Source organism: Osmerus eperlanus, chromosome 24 (assembly GCF_963692335.1).
Source record: "Osmerus eperlanus chromosome 24, fOsmEpe2.1, whole genome shotgun sequence".
Classification (NCBI taxonomy): Eukaryota; Metazoa; Chordata; class Actinopteri; order Osmeriformes; family Osmeridae; genus Osmerus; species Osmerus eperlanus.
Window position 1 is genome coordinate 4,528,929 of NC_085041.1, and position 21,002 is coordinate 4,549,930.

The 21,002-nt window shown below is 44.5% G+C and overlaps 1 protein-coding gene across 1 annotated transcript in view; it reads right to left on the minus strand.

Moving 5' to 3' along the window:
* Nucleotides 1–9,228: 9,228 nt before the first annotated feature.
* The window catches only part of nfia (nuclear factor I/A), a 37,157-nt gene continuing 25,383 nt past the window's right edge, over nt 9,229–21,002 (minus strand). The window contains exon 2 of the mRNA XM_062450117.1: nt 9,229–9,801. Coding sequence (XP_062306101.1) covers nt 9,229–9,801 — 573 coding nt within the window. The remainder of the gene's footprint in view (nt 9,802–21,002) is intronic.

Below are 21,002 nucleotides of genomic sequence, written 5' to 3' on the forward strand. Positions count from 1 at the left end.
GGTTGCGTCGCAGGGAGGCCCCCGAGTTGCGAGCTCCGACTCTTGTTGTGACCCGGCGTGCCAGACCCAGGCTGTTTACATTCACTACCCCGACGCCGGCCAAGAGTGTGTAATTGCTGATGCGTAGGGGCTGGAGCGTTGTGTTTTCTTGAAGGAGCGCCCGTCCTCGCCACACTCCGATAAATAAGGAGGGATTCAGTGCGTGCCAGGGCCTTGTGGCTTGGCACGCACGCACGCGCCACAGACTTATTATCGTTATTTACTTATTTATTTATATTTCCCCCACGTCGCACACAGATGGAGGAACCGAGGGCAGAGCTGGGGAGAAATGGCTCAATAATTCAAAAAATCTAATCCACTCCTCCTCCCCCCCCCCCTCCCTTCCCTTCCTATCCTTCGCTTGTCAATAATTCAAAATGAACATCTGACAAGAGGAACGTAAACATCGTTTATGAACGAAAGAGAGAACGAAAAACCGCCTCACGCGCGGAGAGAGAAGGCGGGCCCGTTCAACATGATGGTGGCCTTCTCGCTCGCAGAAAGGGTGCTCTGTCTCTGGTTCACCTCCTGGAGCGAGCCTAAAAGAGACGTACGGTTCTCCTCCAAATATGCAGTCGACCTCCCCCCTTTTCCCCTGCTCTGGATAAGGGCCGGTTAGCTCTTCCCGAACCCTACTCCTCTGAAGTCGCACTCCTCACCCACATCACTACCATCTTCACAGCTTACAGACCTCCAAATTCCCAAATCTTGTTCTCCATTCCTTTCTGTGTGTGTGTGTGTGTGTGCGCGCGCATATGTGTTTATACATCTCAAACCCTGCTGCTTCCGACAGCCTCGGCGCAGCCTGCTTGTTCACACGGTGAGCCCAGAGCTGCAGCAGTGTTAGAGGCCGAGAGTTGGAGGTTGAGGGAGAGGATGAGAGAGAGGCAGAGGGGGGAGATTGAAAAGCTGTGGCCGGTGCTGCAGATCGATCTACTGTCCAGTTGAGGGGAGGAGGGGGGGGATGGATCAGCCCTCAGTAGCCAGTGCATCCCCAGGACCAGTTCACTCACTCCCCCGTGACTCAGCGCTGGGGTGAGGGGGGGTGGGGTGAGGTGGGGTGGAGGGGAGGACTGAGAGGCCACTGGCTCTCCTGACCTCCATTCCTAACTACAGGCCAGAGATTCATAGAATACACACTCTCAACACACGGGACAGGAAAATTGCAAATACTTTGCGTAACACTTCGCTGTAATTAATGATCGTGATGTTCCTGCACACGCTAATATACACCCATCATTTGACTGAATGGAACACGGTTACATCACAATTGACCAATTGTGAATTTCGAAACCAGGCTAATGAATCTCTCTTCAACTGCACAGCAGATGGACGCGTCGAGTACAAGGAGTATTCAGGTAGCATAATCTCCATAACATAACAACAAGACAACGACCCAATCACAGCAAACAGACAGCGAAACCCAAGAAGATCCAGTTCAACAAACCCCTAGTCTTTCTTCTATATTTCACCAGGCATACGGTAGTTCCTTTTTCACTTCCTTTGCCATCTGTAGCAACTTTTCCCTACAGACAGTCACAGCTGTCCCGTTTTATGTCGGCTCCCTCTTTTTACATGCCGCCCCAATTGGCTTCCCCACACAATGGCGGCCCGTGTAGATCACAGGGTTTTGGGGGGGTTGGTTTAAGGGGAGGGGGAGGGGGGGGGGGGAGTTGAGGGGATGGGTGGGGGGGCTCAAGTCTTGGCATACAGCTCAACCTTTCAAGAAAACACACAATAGCCCTTGTAGCTACAGACATGCAGATAGACAGACCGACCGACAGGCAGGCAGGCAGGAAGGCAGGTAGGTAGGCTGACAGTCCGACAGGCAGGCAGACATATTTACGTCCTATCACTCTCTTCAGTTATAGCTAACTGCCTAGACTATACCCAAATACGAATCTTCCTGTCAGTAAGTAACCCGATCATATCTGTCCGCTAAAGGAACGATAGCCGAAACAACGTTCCAAAAAAACAAAATAACGTGAAACGAACGTATCAAGGAAACACTGAATGGTAGCCTGCCGGCGACTGAGGCTTCACACAGACTGCCTGTCCAGGGGCCTGGCCGAGGTGCCAGGACAGACTCCATTTTGAGTTGGCGCGCGTCCGCAACACCGGCATGGTACCGTGGGGGCAAGGGGGCCGGAGCGAGGGGGTCCTGGGTGGGGGTCTCAGTTGCTAAGATCCTCCCCTACCCTCGTTTAACAGTTAGTCTCCTTTACTACGGACTGGCACAAATCACCGTCGGCGGGCCAGACATTCCTGCAGCTCCCCAGGAAGACAACGGAGGAGATGACATTTAAAGACAGTGAGATCAGAGCGCACACACACACACACACACACTGTCCAGTCCCCACCTGCTTTGTCTTATTTGGCTGTTCATGGCCTCCAAACCGCAGTTCTCTATAGTGTATCAGTGTCTTTGTAAGTGAGAGAGAAAGAGTGTGTGTGTGTCGGCGTGTGCGCGAGCGAGCGTGCGTGCGCCTGCTTTGAGATGTGCTCGCACACCGCCGACACACTATCATGTGGCATGGTACATCAGTGAACAGAGAGACAAGTGGAATGTTCTAGGAGTGGCAGAGAGAAGAATGGGTTGTTTCTACCTCTCTCTCTCTCCTCTCTCTTCACCCTCGTTCATCCCGTGTGCACAGGGTGGGTTGAAAAAATGAACGAACAAAAAAAAATGAAAGAAGAAAAAAAAAAAAAAGAGGGGAAAAGAATTCCTGTCAGCAATTAGATGATTAGCACAGTTTCCCCCGGTCCGAACAGCACAGCACATGAGCTGTCTGCCCACCATTCAAATGAAGTCCTCATCAAGTCCTAATACAATCAAAGTGCGCACAATAAAGACTGAGCAATGACTAGCGCTGCGGCTAGCAGGGAGCTAAGACAATGGGACGCTTGTTGAATGGCGTGTGGGCACAAAGAGGCCATTCTCAGAAGTTAGCCAAAGCTGCAGTTGTGAGACGGGAAGAGATGTCTAGGGCCCATGTAAGGCCCCCGAGGGATGCCTGCACCGCTGATCCTTCCAGCTCCATGCCCTCTGAACCCCACTGGAGCCGGTGAGACCGACACCAGCTCGGATACACTCAACACCGTGCAGGTAACGGGCCATCCGTATGTCGTCGTCGTCATCTAATAGCATGTAATGGAAACGGACGGATAACGACAGAGTCACACTTGTCGTCACCCCCCTATGGACTTACAGAGCGAGGGCCATTTGTGTTACGATAATTACGACAGGCATTGAGAACTTTGGAGAAATTACGAGGTTTGGGTGGAGTTAGAGCAGAAGTTGCGTGACGATATCCTTCCTGCTGGGGGCTTCCTGTGTGGACAGGAGCATTAATGCAGGATTGATGAGGCCCAACGTCCTCCCCTTTTGTGCAGTGCCAGTACACAGCTAGCCACCCACTACACACAGCTAGCCACATCTACACACAGCTAGCCCCCACAACATACAGCTAGCCCCCACAACATACAGCAATCTCGTTAAGATTGGATGGTACAAGGAATAATCATTTAGAATAAATAAAAAAAATTGCATTGAAAAAACGAAATAATAAAATGTCACAAAAACTGAAACTTTTGAAAATGCTGTGTCTTCCCACACAGGGTATTCCATCCGTTTTAGTTTTATTTGTTTATTTGTGCGATCACTGAAGCCTTAAATCCCCTTCTGGAGAAAGCAAATATGTTCCAAATAGGAATTTCTGTCTGGATTCGGGGGAGAGCTCAGCAGTTGACAATGTACTTTAACCGGATTACCTGAAATTTGCTGCACAATCAGGTTTACAGGAGATAGTCCACACAGAGAGAACAGTACGACACTGTCCCACAACCATCTTACAATGTTTCACCATCTGAATTTTGATCTGCTTTACAAAATCAGATAAAGACACCATAGAAATGGTTCAACGAGAGGTCACAGTCCAGCGATATTATAAAAAGCCTGCGTATTATGTGACCTCGCCAGATCCTGGCGAGTTCGGCCTTTGGCGGCAGAGCTGTGCCAGATTGGGGATTTCTGCAGTAGGTCATGGGTGCTTTGGCCACACTAACTTGCTACTGCACATTGTTGATATCAAACTGCTTGGCAATGAAAGCATTTTTATGAATGGGCCTCAACCTCATTTACAATGAATGGTACAGTGTGTGTGTGTGTGTGGTTGTGCGTGTGTTTCTGTACTCATGAAAGAGAATGTGGTGACACAATCATTGTTGTAGTCATAGCCCTGGCAGTTGGGTGGTTGGTGGGATTTCGGGAGGGGGGTGCCTAAAACAAGGTTTAGTGTAGGGGGGGGGGGTGGTCCCAAACCACAATGTGTACTGTGGTAACCACAACAAAGGCTGTGGTTTATCCCACAATCGCCTTAAATAGCTGCAAATTATTGTTATTTCTGTGCCTGTGGAAGAGAAGGGGAAATCTAAAACGGCTGTAATGTGAGAGGAGCCAAAAGTCAGCTCGTCCGTCCTGGCAGATTGTGTTACACTGAAACCCCCTGGGCTACGCGCCGCTAACCGCCATCTTTGTGTTTGCGCCGCTCACAAAGGAAAAGGCCTGTGTCTTTCACTCTTTTTCTCTGCACCTCCGTTTACAGTCGCTAGCGATCTCGCTGGCCGCCAGACAGCAGCTGTGTCTGTGTGTGTGTGTGCTCTGTTTAAGGCGCCGTCATTTCCAAATACACTTTCACCCCCAACCTGTTGAGGTTGAGCAAATTATCCAGGCGAGTTCCCAGCTTCCTGTTCCACAGGACAGTAAAACTAAATGGATTCACTCTTATATCAGAAGTTAAAAGTTACTGTGCCTTGAGGATGGATCGTCAAAGCTCACTAGTTAGGAGCGACACAGCACAAATCTCTTTAAGAGCTCAGGGGGGGGGGGGGGAAATAGGTCAAGCGTCTTTAAGAGCATTCAACACACGCTAAACTGTTTGTCCATCTGACCAGCAGCTCATATAAGGTAAGAGTGACATAAATATCTTGAGGCGGCCGTGGAAAATGTCGGCGTGCTGCAGCTTCACACCATAAGTGCTGGGATATCTGGAGAAGGCGGTGATATCCTTCAATTGTATTGCACAGATATGGAGCTACGTTGAAGCTATAGAACATCCCCGTTCCTCCAGAACGTTCCTCCTCCTGACTTCCCCGTCACGGCTTTCCAGGCCTTTCTGACTCGCCCGCAAAGTGTTTCCCCCCGACCACAACAAGACGTTGTCCTCAGAGCAAGGGTTCACCGCGACATCTGACGACCGCTCCTAATACCCGTGTTTGCCTGCTTCTTCGCGCGGGCTGTCAGGTGTGTCCCAGACGCTTGACCGGAGTCTTAGCGATGGCTTCCCGTCAGCCGTGACCCCGGGGGTCAGTCCGGCAGGTGGTGAGGTGCCGCTGCCTGGTTATCAAGACAGGAGTATGACCCGAGACAACCCTGAGATGTGTCCTCGATATCCACCCCACGAGGAGTTCTGGAACACTCCACGCGATCAACAAGCCTCACCATCAGGAGGACAAACGCATTTAGGGGGTTTAAGTGCTCGTTATCTTGACGTGGAAATCAAGGTGTGCTCTCTGAGGGCCCTGGGGCTGGGGAGGGAGGGTGTAGCCCCGCTTTAGTTATTACATTCGGGACAACGGCACATCATCCACTGGACAGAATGCCGTTCGCTTCAAGTCCTCTCGGATTTGTGAAATATGATGTGAGGGAGCAGTTTGCTGACTAGATGCAGCCATCAGTGCATTTACTAGGGAAACTCCCTTGTAATTCCAATTGTCTAGCTTTTGCCATGTCATCGTTATACTGTCTTTTTTATTGTATTTGTGATGATCACAATGATTGCATTCTCCATCCACAAATGAATACATCTTTAAAAAAAGATCCCATCTTTAAATGAAACACCTTTTTTAGTGGTGATAACTACCAAAATCGCAATCACCAAACCACTTTAAAATGATCGATACAGGAAGTTAGACAGACAAAAAAACTTTGAAACCTTTTCACATCAAAATAAAGAAACCGAACTGTCATTGGAGTTCCTGCGAAAACAGTTGTCAATCTGCTTTAAATCATTTGAAACAGGCTCTTTCTTAACCGGAGGATTCTCCTGAACAAGGTGGCCATGCGGCCCTTCAAAGCCAGGAGAATCCATCCATGCTGTTCACGAGAGAGGATGTTTATCTAGGAGGTCAAATGTCACGAAAATAAGGTCAAGACCCTAACACCTTAAGCCACGACCTCTGCCACGTGTTGAGTGATCCGGTGATAGCAACACCCGTTCCCTAGTCGACGACTGGGGTCGTAAATTAGCCCTGACCGCGCCGCCTGCTTGTGGAGTCAAAAGGGGGCTTGAGCTTTGACCCCACATTGTTCCTAAAGATGGCACGTAAGGCAAACTTGTGATGGGGGGGGGGACAACGCTGGTTTAAAGACTGATGGCCAGGTCTAGTGCTCCACCACCCACCCACACACACACACACACACATACTCCCCCCCCAAACTTGAGGTAGGCACAAATGAACACATGACTACATTATTCCAGAGGAGGGGCTTACTTCAATGAGAAGACGGCAATCACACGCAAAAAAAAGTTGTTGGTAGATTTAACACAGACTGGAGGGAAATATAAATCAACAGTGGAGACCAACTGGTTTGGAATTGGGTCTTATTTCCTGAATGACATGGCTGGGTGATGTGGTGCTGTTTGCATGGATGAATCAAGGTCCAGTTGTGCTCCCACCCTCCCTGCCCTGGCGAGAGACTGGGGGATGAATTTAATTACTGACTTCAGCTGGCCTCAAAAAACCCAGCTTCAGCATCCATACATGAGGTCAGGCTGCCTTCACATGGCTTTTAATCAAGCAGCTCCAGAAATGCTCTGCTGCTTTAAATAAGACTGAGAAAGAAACCCGATACTACGGGACAAGGGGGAGAGGGAGAGAGAGAGGGGGGGAGAGGAGGGGGTGAGAGAGAAGGAGAGAGAGGGAGGGGGGTGAGAGAGAGGGAGAGGAGAGAGAGAGGGAGGGAGGGGGGTGAGAGAGAGGGAGAGAGAGAGGGGGGGAGAGGGGGGGGTGAGAGAGAGGGAGAGAGAGGGAGGGGGGTGAGAGAGAGGGAGAGGAGAGAGAGAGGGAGGGAGGGGGGTGAGAGAGAGGGAGAGAGAGGGAGGGGGAGAAGGGGGTGAGAGAGAGGGAGAGGAGATAGAGGGAGGAGGAGGAGGAGGGGGTGAGAGAGAGGGAGAGGAGAGAGGGAGAGGGAGGGGGGTGAGAGAGAGAGAGAGACAGGGAGAGACAGGGAGGGGGAGGAGGGGGTGAGAGAGAGGGAGAGGAGAGAGAGGGAGGAGGAGGAGGGGGTGAGAGAGAGGGAGAGAGAAAGGGAGGGAGAAAGGGAGGGAGGACACTGCAGGCTTAACTCTACAACAGGCGTTCTTTGTGGGTACCCCTCTCCTTTCTCTTCCCGCTTGCTCGCTCCCTAACACCTCATTCACAATTGCGACCAGAAAAAAACAAGGAGACAAAAAAAAAGAGAAAAAAAAAAAGAAATGAAACCTTACTTTGGTCATCGGAAGCAAAGCACTCATGAATAGGCTTACTGAACATCAAATCTCTGGATTCGGGAAGGGTGGGGATAACATTTTTTGTGACAATGGGCCTCGACAAATTCCACTCAAAACTAGCATGTGTTCCTGAGAAAAAAAGGGTAAAAAAGTGACTTAAGATTATCTAGACAACTGAAAATGTCTAGTGTGCTTTACCCTCTCCGTGCCACGGTTACATAAAGAACTCCCTTCCCAGCCTGACAAAACAAGCACCCCATGGCTCCTACAAGTTAACTAAGCCTGTATGCCATACATTATAAGTTTTCGGTAGAAATCACTGCCCGCTCAACTGCCCGCTCAAGCCCATTCACTGATCCTCCTGCGGTCAGAACAAACATTCGCAAAATGTCCCCAAATATTTTTTTTATAATGATTCGAGGAGAGAAGGAGAGCGTTCTGCCGAATTCAGCAGAGGGTTTTTTCAAGCGTCTGTTAAGGGAAGGAAATGATTGTAATTAAGGTGCTCAGTTAGCCTGCTGAAATGGAGATGTTTCCAGAGCTTGCCAGTGAAAGTTGAGTGTTTGTGTTTCTGTCAGAGCACGAAGAATCCTCCACTGCCTCTCGCCAATTAACAGTTTCTCTACACTTATTTTCACTACACTCTGCCGGGGGACAGGTTTTCTGAGGCAGGCATGGTAAAACAGGTTGTGTTAAGTATCTTAATTGTTTTTACTGTGTGGAATAATGTCAAAAGACATGTGACTTCATTAGATAAGTCCTAAAACATTTATATTCTTAAAGCAAAATGCATTATGTGAATGTGAAGTTTGTGAATAATACTTTTATCTTCTTACATTCTACATATTTATTTTCATCCAGTATTTATGGAACCAGTGCATTGAGTGTACTACTTCTGAGTTCAGGAAAAACTTGTATATAAAAAATTAAAACAAATGATAAATTTTGATGTCACTTCCAAATGCTTACCGTATATCTGCCTTTACTCTCTAATGAACATAGAAAATTATTTTCAACATCCTGTGTTGAGAAATAGAAAAACTTGCTGACAAATTGTGACAGAGATAATTGTGTTTTTCGAGGCAACTGACTGTGTCGTTACGGTGAGCCAACTTTTCGCAAAATCTGGCCCGTCTTAAACAAGGAGAGGGCAGCCAGTGAGAGAAATTTGGCAGAGCTGTCTTGCTCTCCCAGACTACTGCTTTATTGACCACTGATGAAATTATGGGTGTCTGCTACAGATAACATTTGTGTCTGCATACAAAAAGAGCAGGCAGTACGGAGTTGTTTAGTGAGGGCAAGGTGAATTGACGTCCTTCAGTAGCAATAAGCAAATTTGCAAGTGCAAGGGAACTTTTCTAAAAGTTTGTTTGAGGTTCACATGTTTTTGGGGGGTTAATAGGCCTACTTTTTGAACGCGAGTTCCTCGATGTCAACTTGACAGGATATATTTTGGTTGTCAACAACACGCAGAACATTGGCCTTCCCTGACTGATAAAGATTTGATCTTTGGACCCCATCCAAGTGTTTTTGTTTGGAATCAACTGAGTAGAATTATTACACACTCAGTTGCAACCATGTGGAGTGTGCTCCAACATGTTCATAGGCTGCGTCACAGTCTTAAAAGAAGGTGTTGGGTTCAGGAAAGAGGAGGCAAAGCAAAACAACATAAATTGGACTTACCTGCATGCACAAAGTAGGCCAAGTATAGGTCGAGCTCCTTTACTGAAACTCCAATGTGGTGAGGCTGCACGCACAGCCCAGGGTTAGAGCACTGCGGAGATTTGACCAGCCTTTCGCCGTCAGTACTTTCGAGGGGAATACCTTTGAATAAAATCACCATGACCAGGTCCAACCGCCAGACTTTGTCCGCCTGACGAAGGCAGTCGATCCTTCTCATCTTGCCCTTCTGGTCAGGGTTGGAGAGCACGCAGCACGGGGGTTTCTTCCCGGTTACGGTGAGCACAAAATCCTCCCGAAACTCGGGCCGGATGTCCTTGCGGAGCTTGGCCAGGAGCCTCGACGCCCACTTCTGCTTGACCTCTGGCTTCTCGCTGAGCAACTCGTCCTTCACGGCGCGCTCCTCTTCCTTGGACATGCGCTTCTCGTGCTTCTTGAAGTATTTTCTCTTGCGGGCCTGCAGGTTGAACCATGTGTAGGCGAACGCGCGCACGTGGGGCAGCAGGGCTTCGATGAAAGGATGGAATTCATCCTGAGGAGCAGAAGAAGGGGGAAGAGGTGGAGGAATTTTGTTAGCGTTTGATGGCACAATGTCACAGCAAAGCACGTTTAACTCAAAGAAAACACCCTTATTTCACTGGTTGAATATCATTTCCACTTCATAAAATGACATTGGGAGAAATAAAGTTCGACAAAGGCAAGATGAACGACAGACGGATCAAGCCTGTAAAATTCTCATAAATTCTTCTCAGACGAAATATGAATATCTATTCCCTAATAATGGGCGTCATCAAATTTTACGTGCGGCAATATGGGTTGTTGTATAAGCGGGGAGAGAGAGAAAGAAAGAGCCCGCTAGCACACCAGTGTTTCTGGGCCGTGCAGAGCTGTGTGAAATAAGGCCTGTCGAGGCTGTGTCTTGGCTCTTTGGCAAGAATGTGGGTCTGTGGGGGTCTGCCAGGACCACGGCGAAGCAGCAACAACCAAGCAGCGCTGCTTTACGTCTATTTTTAACTGTTCACTATCCAAACATACGTGCACACATGCACACAAGTGCGCGATGAGATCCAAAGTGTACATGAGGTTTATTTTGTCCTTTTTTCCCCCGTCCTTTGTTGGGGACGGCCACCCCAGGGTTTTAAGGCGAGAATGTGGTATGAAGGCATGTCGTGGGTCAGACCTAGTTTGAGTTGGTTACACCTGTTTCTATCCTAGTCTCTCTCTCTCTCTCTCTCTCTGAGCCCTGGTTTACTCTCACTGTCTGTCCTCGCTGGCAGGAGCAGAGCATGCCCGTTAGCATCAAGGCTACTGGGGCAGCATGAGCATTTGCCACCCGACAAACACAAGCCAGCTACCACATTTCAACAACGCCTGGCGGCATTTGGAGGGAAAAGAAGAACAATAAAAAAAAAAACGGATTTCAGACTCATTCTGACCGTCGTCCGACAGAAAGGTTTGGACGTGACGATATAAACGTTATGATAAGAATACGTGTCTTGTGATAAACGTGAGATATTTTTATGAGACAATCGTTGCCACGCCGAGCCACAATGGATTGATTATCAACGTTGCTAAGCCAGCGTGCGAGTTAATGCAAGTTGAATAGATCGGAGCTAAACAATGCCAAACAATTCCTGAAAAAGATGGACATGGTTATGACACCCCTGTCACCTCACAGACCCCCTGACGGTGGTGGGGGGGGGACATTGACACAGTGAATAGAGGGCTGTTTGGAGAGAAAGGAGGCCCTTGGCTTCAACCTTAGGACCATCTTGCCACCTAAGCTATCCAATACTTCACTATTCATAGATCAAAGAGGTTTACACACATCGTGATACGTGTAAATACCTGACAGGGATGGTATGCTGACTGTCACATTTATATATAACATAAAGAGGCAACATGCACGTACAGATACACACCTTTAGATGTATCTCTCTATATGTATCTCTCTATATGTATATATGTATATATACATACAGCATGTATAACAAGTCTCAGTATAATTTCACAATTTCACCCGAAATATAAAAGATCGATTTTCACAACTGCCCACAGCGACAACAGTAACTTCAGATGATTCATTGTGAAACATTACTCTTTATGGCTGTAAATGCTTTGTTACTTGTGGTTTTTGTGTGTAGTATACAATTCCGGTGTCTAGAGGCTGTTTTTTTGTTTGTTTTTGTTACAAATAGCCTTTCTTCTACTTTTAGTAATGGATCTATGCAAACACAGACGCAAACACACACACACACACACATCATCTATGTCATCCATTTTTAAATATATTTCAATAAATACTAACGTAGGGAGTATGCATTTGGGTTTTCTACAAACAATTTTGAACACAGTAGACGTTGATATTTCAAGTTCACCTAGGATGATTTCCCATCTCAGTTTGTGGATATGGTCTTTTCACTTCAAAAAGCATGTCGAAAGGAAACTTCCAGTTTATAGGTTCCACTGTACACTATGGTGACAGATCTAATGGCTGGAAATAACAGGCCTGTAACAACAACTCATGGATAACTGTAATTTAGAATACCAATGATGGTAATCCTTGTCTATTGACACCCACACTTCCCCACACCACAACACAGAGACAATTACAAGAGTGTTGGCTCGTTTCTCCACTTAATGCACACCGAGCTCCGTGGAAGGTAGGCTGCGACTCCAACACAGCAGAGGAACTGTTACTAATCGTATTCAGGTGCAATTACAAAAGAGGAATATCTCCGCTCCTGCTAAGTTTCCGGAGATTTAAACACCCTGGTATTCTTGTTAAGAGCATATGGAGCTTCAAAAAGAAGGCAGTGCCAACTCAAATTCACTGAAAAAATTGTTGCCCTTCCTAACTCAACAACATTTGTTTCTTTGACCAACAGGGCACAAAGAGGAATGTACGTTTATTAAAATGTTATTCATACAATTGCAATGATTTGAGCAAATGTTCGTATCGTACATTGTTCATTTGTTTCAGTTACAAAGACTAGCTGGTATGGAAATGTATTTTAAATCAATTAAATTAAATCCTCGTAAGCTTTAATTCCAAACATTTACTGTCCAGAAACCTTTTACATTTCAAACTAAAAAACATCCAATATTTTTTACTGATTGAATATAGTCAATGAAAAGCAATTGATTACGATGGCATCCTGATACACCCAAAACAGGCCGAAAATGCAAATTCATCCAATATGTATAAAAGTATTGATGCTACTCATTTGATTTGTTGCACTGAATTGACTAGGTTTTCATTTTTGGTATCTTTAACAGTGGCACTATTCAGAAATACTAAAATCATCCAGGGCACTTGGACAATGAAAGACCTGACATTTAAAATATTGATCTATTTAAAAATTGACAAATCAGAAAAAGCATTTTGGTTATGCACTTCCATTGACAAAATCACAAAGGTGTGTAATAAGAAAAAATACTTAATACAAATGAACTTTATTGCTTATTTGTTAAATTTATTTAAATCTCAACTCTACTAATATGGGTGATTTGATTGATTTGAGTGCAGGCAAATGGCACTGAACTACATGAAGCCCATATCTCTAAAGCTCAACTGCCCTTTCTCCTATTGTGCAAGATAACGTGTATCTAAAGCAAGCACATCCAATAAGATGTCCATTGAAAAGTGTTAACCTTTAGCCAAGTATAATTTGGTAAAGGAACAAGATTGCAGATTAAATATTTTTGTATCCGTGAATTGTATTTACATGTAGCTAATAAAGAACATCGATAGCACAAGTAAATCAGTGGCTCGCCGATTATTTTAATCAGCTCAACTAAATGTTCATTTAGGTCGACTGGTCTGTCACCTCACCTAACCTCTGGACTGTACAGAGTATGGAATATACAGTTCCTGCACATTCCTGACACGCGGAACTAGACTTCTCTTGAAAATCTGACATTTATCCTATTGTCGTATATCCTATTGTGAACTTTGAGGAATGGGTGTGTTCAATTCAAGCAAAGCAACAAATAACAATTGAATATGTAACTTATCATCTATTTTAGTTAAGCTTTAGGTTTCAGTCTGGGAAAGCATTAACGAGCCAAGCCTCAGATCCAGGAAAGGCATCGTTCGATATTTAAGTAGCATGGACATCTCGAACTTTTGTAAAAAATATAAAAAATATAATGTTGCGAGTGCTATTTACATTTCTACAAGAATTAATAAACTTTCTAGGAACTAGCCTGATAGAACTTCTATAAAGCATATATCCTGTATTGATCTTGAAAAGCCTAGTTCTGAAAATAAGTTGAAGTTATGCGAAATCAAAGTATGTCAGTCTACCAGACTAAGACATTTAACGTTAACAATCATAAACGGCAATAATTATGATATAACACTTAATGCGTGGGATAAAGTCAAGACTTTCCCCGTTTACAGGCACACGGCGAAGTTCAGTGTCAAGGACTGGTTGGGGACGCGTTACAGCCGAGAATTTGCAAAGAAATGCAGTTGTAGCCAAGAATACACTGCCAGATTTGAAAATAATTTGAATATTGTTGTTGTGAATAAATATAATAAGCATATGTTATTCTTATTACAAACTTTAGCCAACACATTGGTCAAGTCGGGTGGCGCTTGTGGAGGGAAAATAATCGATACAAAGTTCGAATTGCTCCATGTTACACACATTTACTATCGTCTATAGGTGGACCACTACAAACTACTTGCCAGGGCTAAAACGTTGTGTGCATTCATTCATAGCAAATTTATGGCAAGGCGCCCTCGACAACACCAAGCACATGTAATTTTGACTGTGGGGCAGGCTAATATAATTTCTGAACGGAAACGGATACAAAATAATCCTGTAGAGAAACGGTCTCCGACACTTGCCAAAATATGACAACAGAAATAGACATGCATGTATACATGTGTACATACATAGAAGGTGGGCGCCATCCGCCATGTGCTAGTTAGTTCACATTGCTCTGACAAACCAGGAATGCTTAACGCACACAAAGTTACTTGTCTTAAGCAACGTGAGTCGGTTTGCCCTGCATGCCTTAGCGCTGAAAGGGGAAAAATAACTGCAACAGTAAAAAGAACATGAAGCTCACTTACCTGCGTTAGGCATAGCGGAGAATACATATCTGTTGTATCTTGAATTGGGAAGGTGTGTGTATGTGTGTTTGGATTACTGTAACGAGAGTCTGCGTGTTTATGTGTGATGGTGTGTGTGTGTGAGTGTGTGTGTGGGTGGGTGCCCGTGTGTCCCCGTGTGTGCGTGATGGCTGTGTCCGTGTGTGTGAAAGAAAAAAAGGAGAGACAGAGAGAAGGGAGAGAGAGGGAAAAATAAAGCCTCTGCTTCTTGCTTTCACATTTCCAACTCTGCGAACTGCAACCAACGCTTCACGGCCCCATAGAGCTGAACTTTAACCCCGCCTCGAGTTACACTGCTTGCACTCTCCACACACATCTACTGTACAGCGCATTTAAAGCCGTAGAGCAGTCCCTTCCTCGGAGAACTCATAACTTTCATGAGAGGCATATTCAACAAAAGAAAAGTCCCGCGGCAGCCCGGCTCTAGCGGAGAGATAAAAAATCACAGGAAAACTGAAAAGAAGAAAAAACAAGGGAAAAAAACAAGAGATCGCAGACGGGGTCCAAATCGGCTAATCTTGAATTATGGCATTACAAAAATATCTGATTGTCAGACCGTCGTTCATGTGGACTCGGTCAAGGATCTTTCATTTACTGCGCTCTCGGAGAGACGAGGCTTGCAACAACCCAGAGCGTTGAAGGCATGTGGTGGTGCGGCTTCGCCGTGCAGCGAACTCCGAAATGAGTCGGTCGGATTTACGAACGAGGAGGGTGCGGTAGATAATGAAGGTGTCCAGTGATATTCCTGAATGCCCAAATAATTGCTCGTTGCTAAAGCCGGCAGCTGGTTTCCGTTCAGTAATTTATCTCAAGCAGGAGATAATGTGAATCCGTTTTGCGTCCGTCCTGAACACAGCGGAGAGCAGACCACAACCGCCTCCACCGAGTTCCACACAGCAATAGTTCACTTTTATCCACTATGCCCCGAGGACGAACTCAGTACGGCTCTTCTCGCAGCCTTGCATTAAAAGTATCCACGCTTTTGAAAAAATATAAATACCGACGCTGCGGAATACTCACAACTGTATAAATTATCTTTATTTTAGCTATAATTTTCAACTTGTAGCCATTTGGTCCGACAAGAGCTTTCCAAACGCACAGGCTTCAAAGAAAGACATTCGCTTCAAATCAACACAAAGCTCGCGTATAATGTAAAACCAAAACTGAAGAGGTCATGTATTAACGTTTAAAAACGCTAATAAGACGATTCAGGCCTACAGCGAGTAACGAGAGATCGAAGGACAGGCTACTAAGACGACAGCAATCATTAGATGGGTAGACAGACTGCTACCGCCCTGTATGAACATATGCTTACCCTAACTTTTAAATTCATGAACTATGCAAATACAGCATGTAAATGTCATTAACAACGCAAGTCAATATTGACACCCAAGTCCCAAATAGGATATCATTCGCTCACAGGCAGGCTTTGAAGTTATGTGCAGAAACATTTATAGACTAATATATTACAGTATTCAAATTCAAGCAAACGATCACATTTCTCACATAATATCAGAGTATGCAAGTCACAAACAAACAAAAGACCAACCTGCATGTGTTTAATAGAAAAATATTTCATGACTATTAGCTTACTGTTAGGAATTCAAAATGCATTGTCATGACAATGGTACTGAATTGATATGGGGCAACGATCAGACCAGCGAGTCCTTATCAATTCAAGTCCACGAAACAATATCCCCCCCCACACACACACAAAAGTATATAATATAAACGAGGGCTGTACCAGGCACAAGATTACCAATCATACCAAATCTTACTGTAGTCTACATTATATTATGTAAGCCAGACATAACCCTCCAACCTCGAAGCCACCAAGTAAGCTATGAGCGTTACTTCACCATCATTCCCACCTGTAATCAAGTGACCCTGATGGGTTTTCTCAAATTAACCTCCCATATCAAAACTGCTGCAGCACTGAGAATTGTGAGACAATGCAGAGAACTAGTGGACTATAATGTAAAGGCTAATCAATGCAAATACAAAGCAAAGCGGTACGTTATTAGGTGGGGTCTCTTGCAGAAAAACTTCACTTGACAACCCACAAGGTAAGGGGTTATATTCATGTATTCTGTGAAAATTATATTTGCCGCCAAGACAATGACATTCCTCAAAATTCATTCAACACTACTTCATCATTACCTTCCAATATGAGAAATTACGATAATGTTTCAAACCAGTCTAGATGAGACAACACAACAGCTTTCAACCTTGGGTGTTCAATATTAGTGTGTGCGTGTGTGAGAGGAACAAGTGCTATTGCCACGTTATTTAACATGATCAGCAAGGCCATGAATATATGATCAGTTGGCTTTAATCGTACTGTTTCACTGATAAACTTTTGGCCAACGGAATAAGTCTTTTTTGCGCCCTCTAGAAATTGGCAAGGGAAACGTCGGCTCGGGACTAGTCTGCTGTATAGCCTCTGACCAGTCAACACACACACACACACACACACACACACACACACACACACACACACACACACACACACACACACACAACCCAATCCATGCCTGACTGTTCTCCTACATAATACTTGAACTAACCGTAATTAAAAAAAGAAAATTGATTCACAGCTATAAAGGTAGCCTACTGAACAAGCTCATTGCAAAACACTGTCCAAAACACAAACACATATCGTCTACACTGTTAAATACACCATGTCTTAGAGCACATAGACCAGCGCATAACTAGAGCATCGTTTTTGTCAGTGTGTTGATTCAATAAAAAAATAACATGTGTTTCTTGTATTTATACACGATTTATTATTCAAGCCAGGCTCCAATCATATTCATCATGAGTACTGACAAACCACACACCGCACCCCTCAATAAAAGCGAGTCCGAAAGAGCGTCTACCCGTGAACTCGAACACACACACCGTGGAGTAAGTTCAGTGGAGAAGTGACTACTGTTTTCTTACGTTGCTCCGCATAGAACCTCTCGAAGATAATCTAACTTGCTATCGGTATTTGACCAACCTACCGGTCTTCAAATCGCCATTGAGATGGCAAGCGCTCGGTTCTGATTGGACTAAATTCCGGGATTTGAAGCACAGCATCTTTTTTATTGGACAAAAATCACGTCATATCACGTACTGTATGAGCTTTCAACAATGCATTTCAGTGCAAGCACACGTTTACCCTGCTGAAGAACTGTAACCACATAACGACACAATATATCTCTCCGTGAGATCACAACAACATCCTTGTATCAGACAACACCGGCAATATGGGCTACGCATACAACAGCTTTATTCCAATGCCAAGTTTATGGCGATTTGCAGCGAGATATCCGCATTATCACCAGTGACGTGCCTCGCTGGCAACACAGACTAGATCGGAATCAGACTGTAAATCCTTGTAAGCAGGAGACATCACACATTTACGCTCGTGTACAGAAATCACGTTTATGCATAAGTAGAACTTTTATGGGTATAGAAAGGATGTGAAGATGCACATTTGCACGTACCATTGCAATGTAAAGTGTACGTGAGAAACTTTAGATTGTTGAGACGAAGTGCTTCATATTCAGCCACCTTTGTTGAAGTCTATATTATAATTTTTTTTAAAGAAAAAGTATTGAAACTTGCTGCCGTTGTGTATTTTTACACCGAAAGAAATTGAATAAAATAAATGATTGGGGAAAGCTGTTGTTCTTGTAGTATTAATCCCGAGAGAAAAAATTGCAGTGAGCCTTTCTTCACTCCTCTGATAATTGACTGCGGTCCAAGCTTGGCAAAGCTGACTGGCTCGCGACACCCACGCTGGCTGTCTCAGCTTGGTTTGTTAGACTTTTGTGCATAAGTTGCAATCGATTTCAGCTAGTCCCCCTTGTTTATTTCCGCAATCGCTGCAATTTGCATAGTAACCGCGCAGGACCCGGGCGGCAACGGAATGCTCGCTCGGCTTCTCCTCCCCTCCCGGAGTCACATAGCATGTAGCCTAGCAAATCCGAGCCGGAGTCGCGTGGCAGCCGGACCCCAGTCTGCGTTCTGCTCGCGCACTGCAAACCTACATTTTTTCACCTATATTGCTGCATACCGCACTCAACGCTACCTGTAAGCAGCTGGGACTGGGACAGAGAGGGGAGAATGCCGCTGCGCGAATTCAGAGAGGCATCCAAAAACGTAGTGCACCATTGACGCTTATCCGCCTTAAAACGTTGGACAGCAATGGTACACTTTATTAAGAAGTAGCCACATCAGAACAATCTAACGATTTGACTGCATGGTGTTACAGTTCTGCAGTTCCTTCTGATTGTTATGGACACTTTAAGAAAGGTTCATCGCGGGTTCGGACTACAGTAGTGGGTTTACTTAATCTGTTTGGAGAACATCGCGTCATGTTATGTTCATATAATCCTAGACTTTAGTCTTTGAGAGTAGCTGTGCCATTTGAATGTTGAATGGCGGTCGGTATGGTCAGTTTATTGACCAGACTGGATCACTGTAGGCTGTAATTTCTGACTCAGATTCGCTGCTTGTGATATGCTGTCTGAATGAGAGCGTAGGCTAGAGGAACATTTTAGAGAGCATGCTTTTTCTGTCTCGTCAGTGCACGCGTTGATGTTCCTTCCAGTGGTAATAAACAGTAAAGCTTGAGCATGTGGTGTTTTTGTTTTTTTTTCATAGGAGATTACTGTAGCTATAATGTGTGCTCTAAAGGCGGCATTCCATCCAACTCTCACGAATTTCCCGCAATGCAATGAGTCAATACCACCAATGAACATTGTTTTGAATAAGGGTGTTTCCCACGGGTGTCAAAATGCTGGTTATCGGTTGATACGTGCAGCAAAAATGATACTAATCAATATTACGCGGTTTCAATAAAACTGCAGAACAGTGGTGCATCAACGATGGAACTGTCACCAACGGAGGAAACACTTTCTGACGTATAGGAGAATATTGAATTTAACTTTAAGACTCGCAAGTTAAGACTTTGTTGATGTTCCATGCAAGATGTTTTGTAGTATATATCCTACTATTTTGTGTGGAGCCAACCAATTGCTTATCTAAGGACAAGATTCGAACATCAATATTTGTACAGAGCAATAACTTTAAAATGGGAACTTTGCAATGGTACATTACATCCAAAGTGAATATGGCATTGAGTTTCTGACTGTCAAAGCAGGTGGCTGTGAGTCATTAGAGTCATTGCGTGCAAACAAGCAATGGTAAATTAAGAGTAGCTTTCATAATAGCGGTTATAGTCCACGTGAAAAATGCCATCTTCAGTTAGACCCTCAGATGCATGTCGGCCTATACTTTGTTAGAAACTAAAAACAATACGTAATCAAGTATGCTACTGGCTTTATAGTGATGAGTTTCGTTTGAAATAACAGAAAGACACAAACACACAAACACACACACAATATGACAGGTTTGTTCCACAGACTGATAACAACCCTACAGTGCTGCTAGGGTCATATTGCGTGACCTTGAACTTTAGGCAACATTGCTTTCAGTTTGTTCATTTTTATAAGCCTACATGTCATAATCAATCTAGTCCATGTACAATAAGTGTGTTGTCCTGAAGTATAATACATAATTCATTTACAATGCATTTTAAACAATGTATTTGTTTGTTTATTAAAACCGGTATAAGAAGGTGTTAACCTTGTTAACATAGGCTTACTGGCTTAGGCCTATACAGAAAGTGTTTAAATTGTGGATATCGCAAAAATAGATGGATGTAGATGGGTTCAGGAAAGACACAATGTGAATGTGATTCTAGTCATCTTGAATTACAATGAGATACGTGTCATAAAATAAAGATCTCACCACAAAAACACCAGATATAGAAGAAATAACTGAAACAAACATTGTTTTCATGAGTGAGACAATGTTTTGTCCCTAAGCTCTCTAGTGTAGGCATAGTTTTTAACCCAAGCACGTTTTTGGAGTTAAGCAAGGGACGCCTTTATGCCGTTTTGTGCCAAGTTTAGCACAAAAAAGACCAAGGCCACTGCCGAAATATCAGTCCCTAAAATGCTGTACACACGGGTGTGCAGGGCGCGCGTTCAGAAACAACATAGCCTAATGAGAAAAGCATGTCCAAATATGTGTCTGAATATACACTTTGCCGATGATGTAGCCTATTTGATTTCGGAACTATTTTTCAATGCCTCAAAACTTGGGGAACCTGCGGCGTATGTGTGGATAGCCTGCCAGATCAAGGTAACGAAGTTTGAATCAGACACTGATTGCTTTTAAGAATCTTAATTGTTAGATTGAGATACTGAGATTAACCTTCCTAAATGTAATATTACCGATCTCTGCTGTGTAATAGACATAATGACAGATAGCCTGAGCGTCAGAGATGGATAGAGCGCGAGAAAAAGAGAGATGGCGCGCGCGAGAGAGAGACTGTCACTAACTTTTCCATCGCGTTCTTTTCGTCAGTTTTTGTCATCTCTAAACAAAGACGAGAGTAGATTATTTTAAAGGGTAGTCGGCCTTGCAGAAATGTGCACGGAGTCCGCGCACGGACACTGCTCTTAAACGAAACTTGAACCATAAACTTAAAAAGGCCAATACAACGTCAAATAGTAAGACTGTATAATTGTATGTTTAGAAAGCTATGAGAC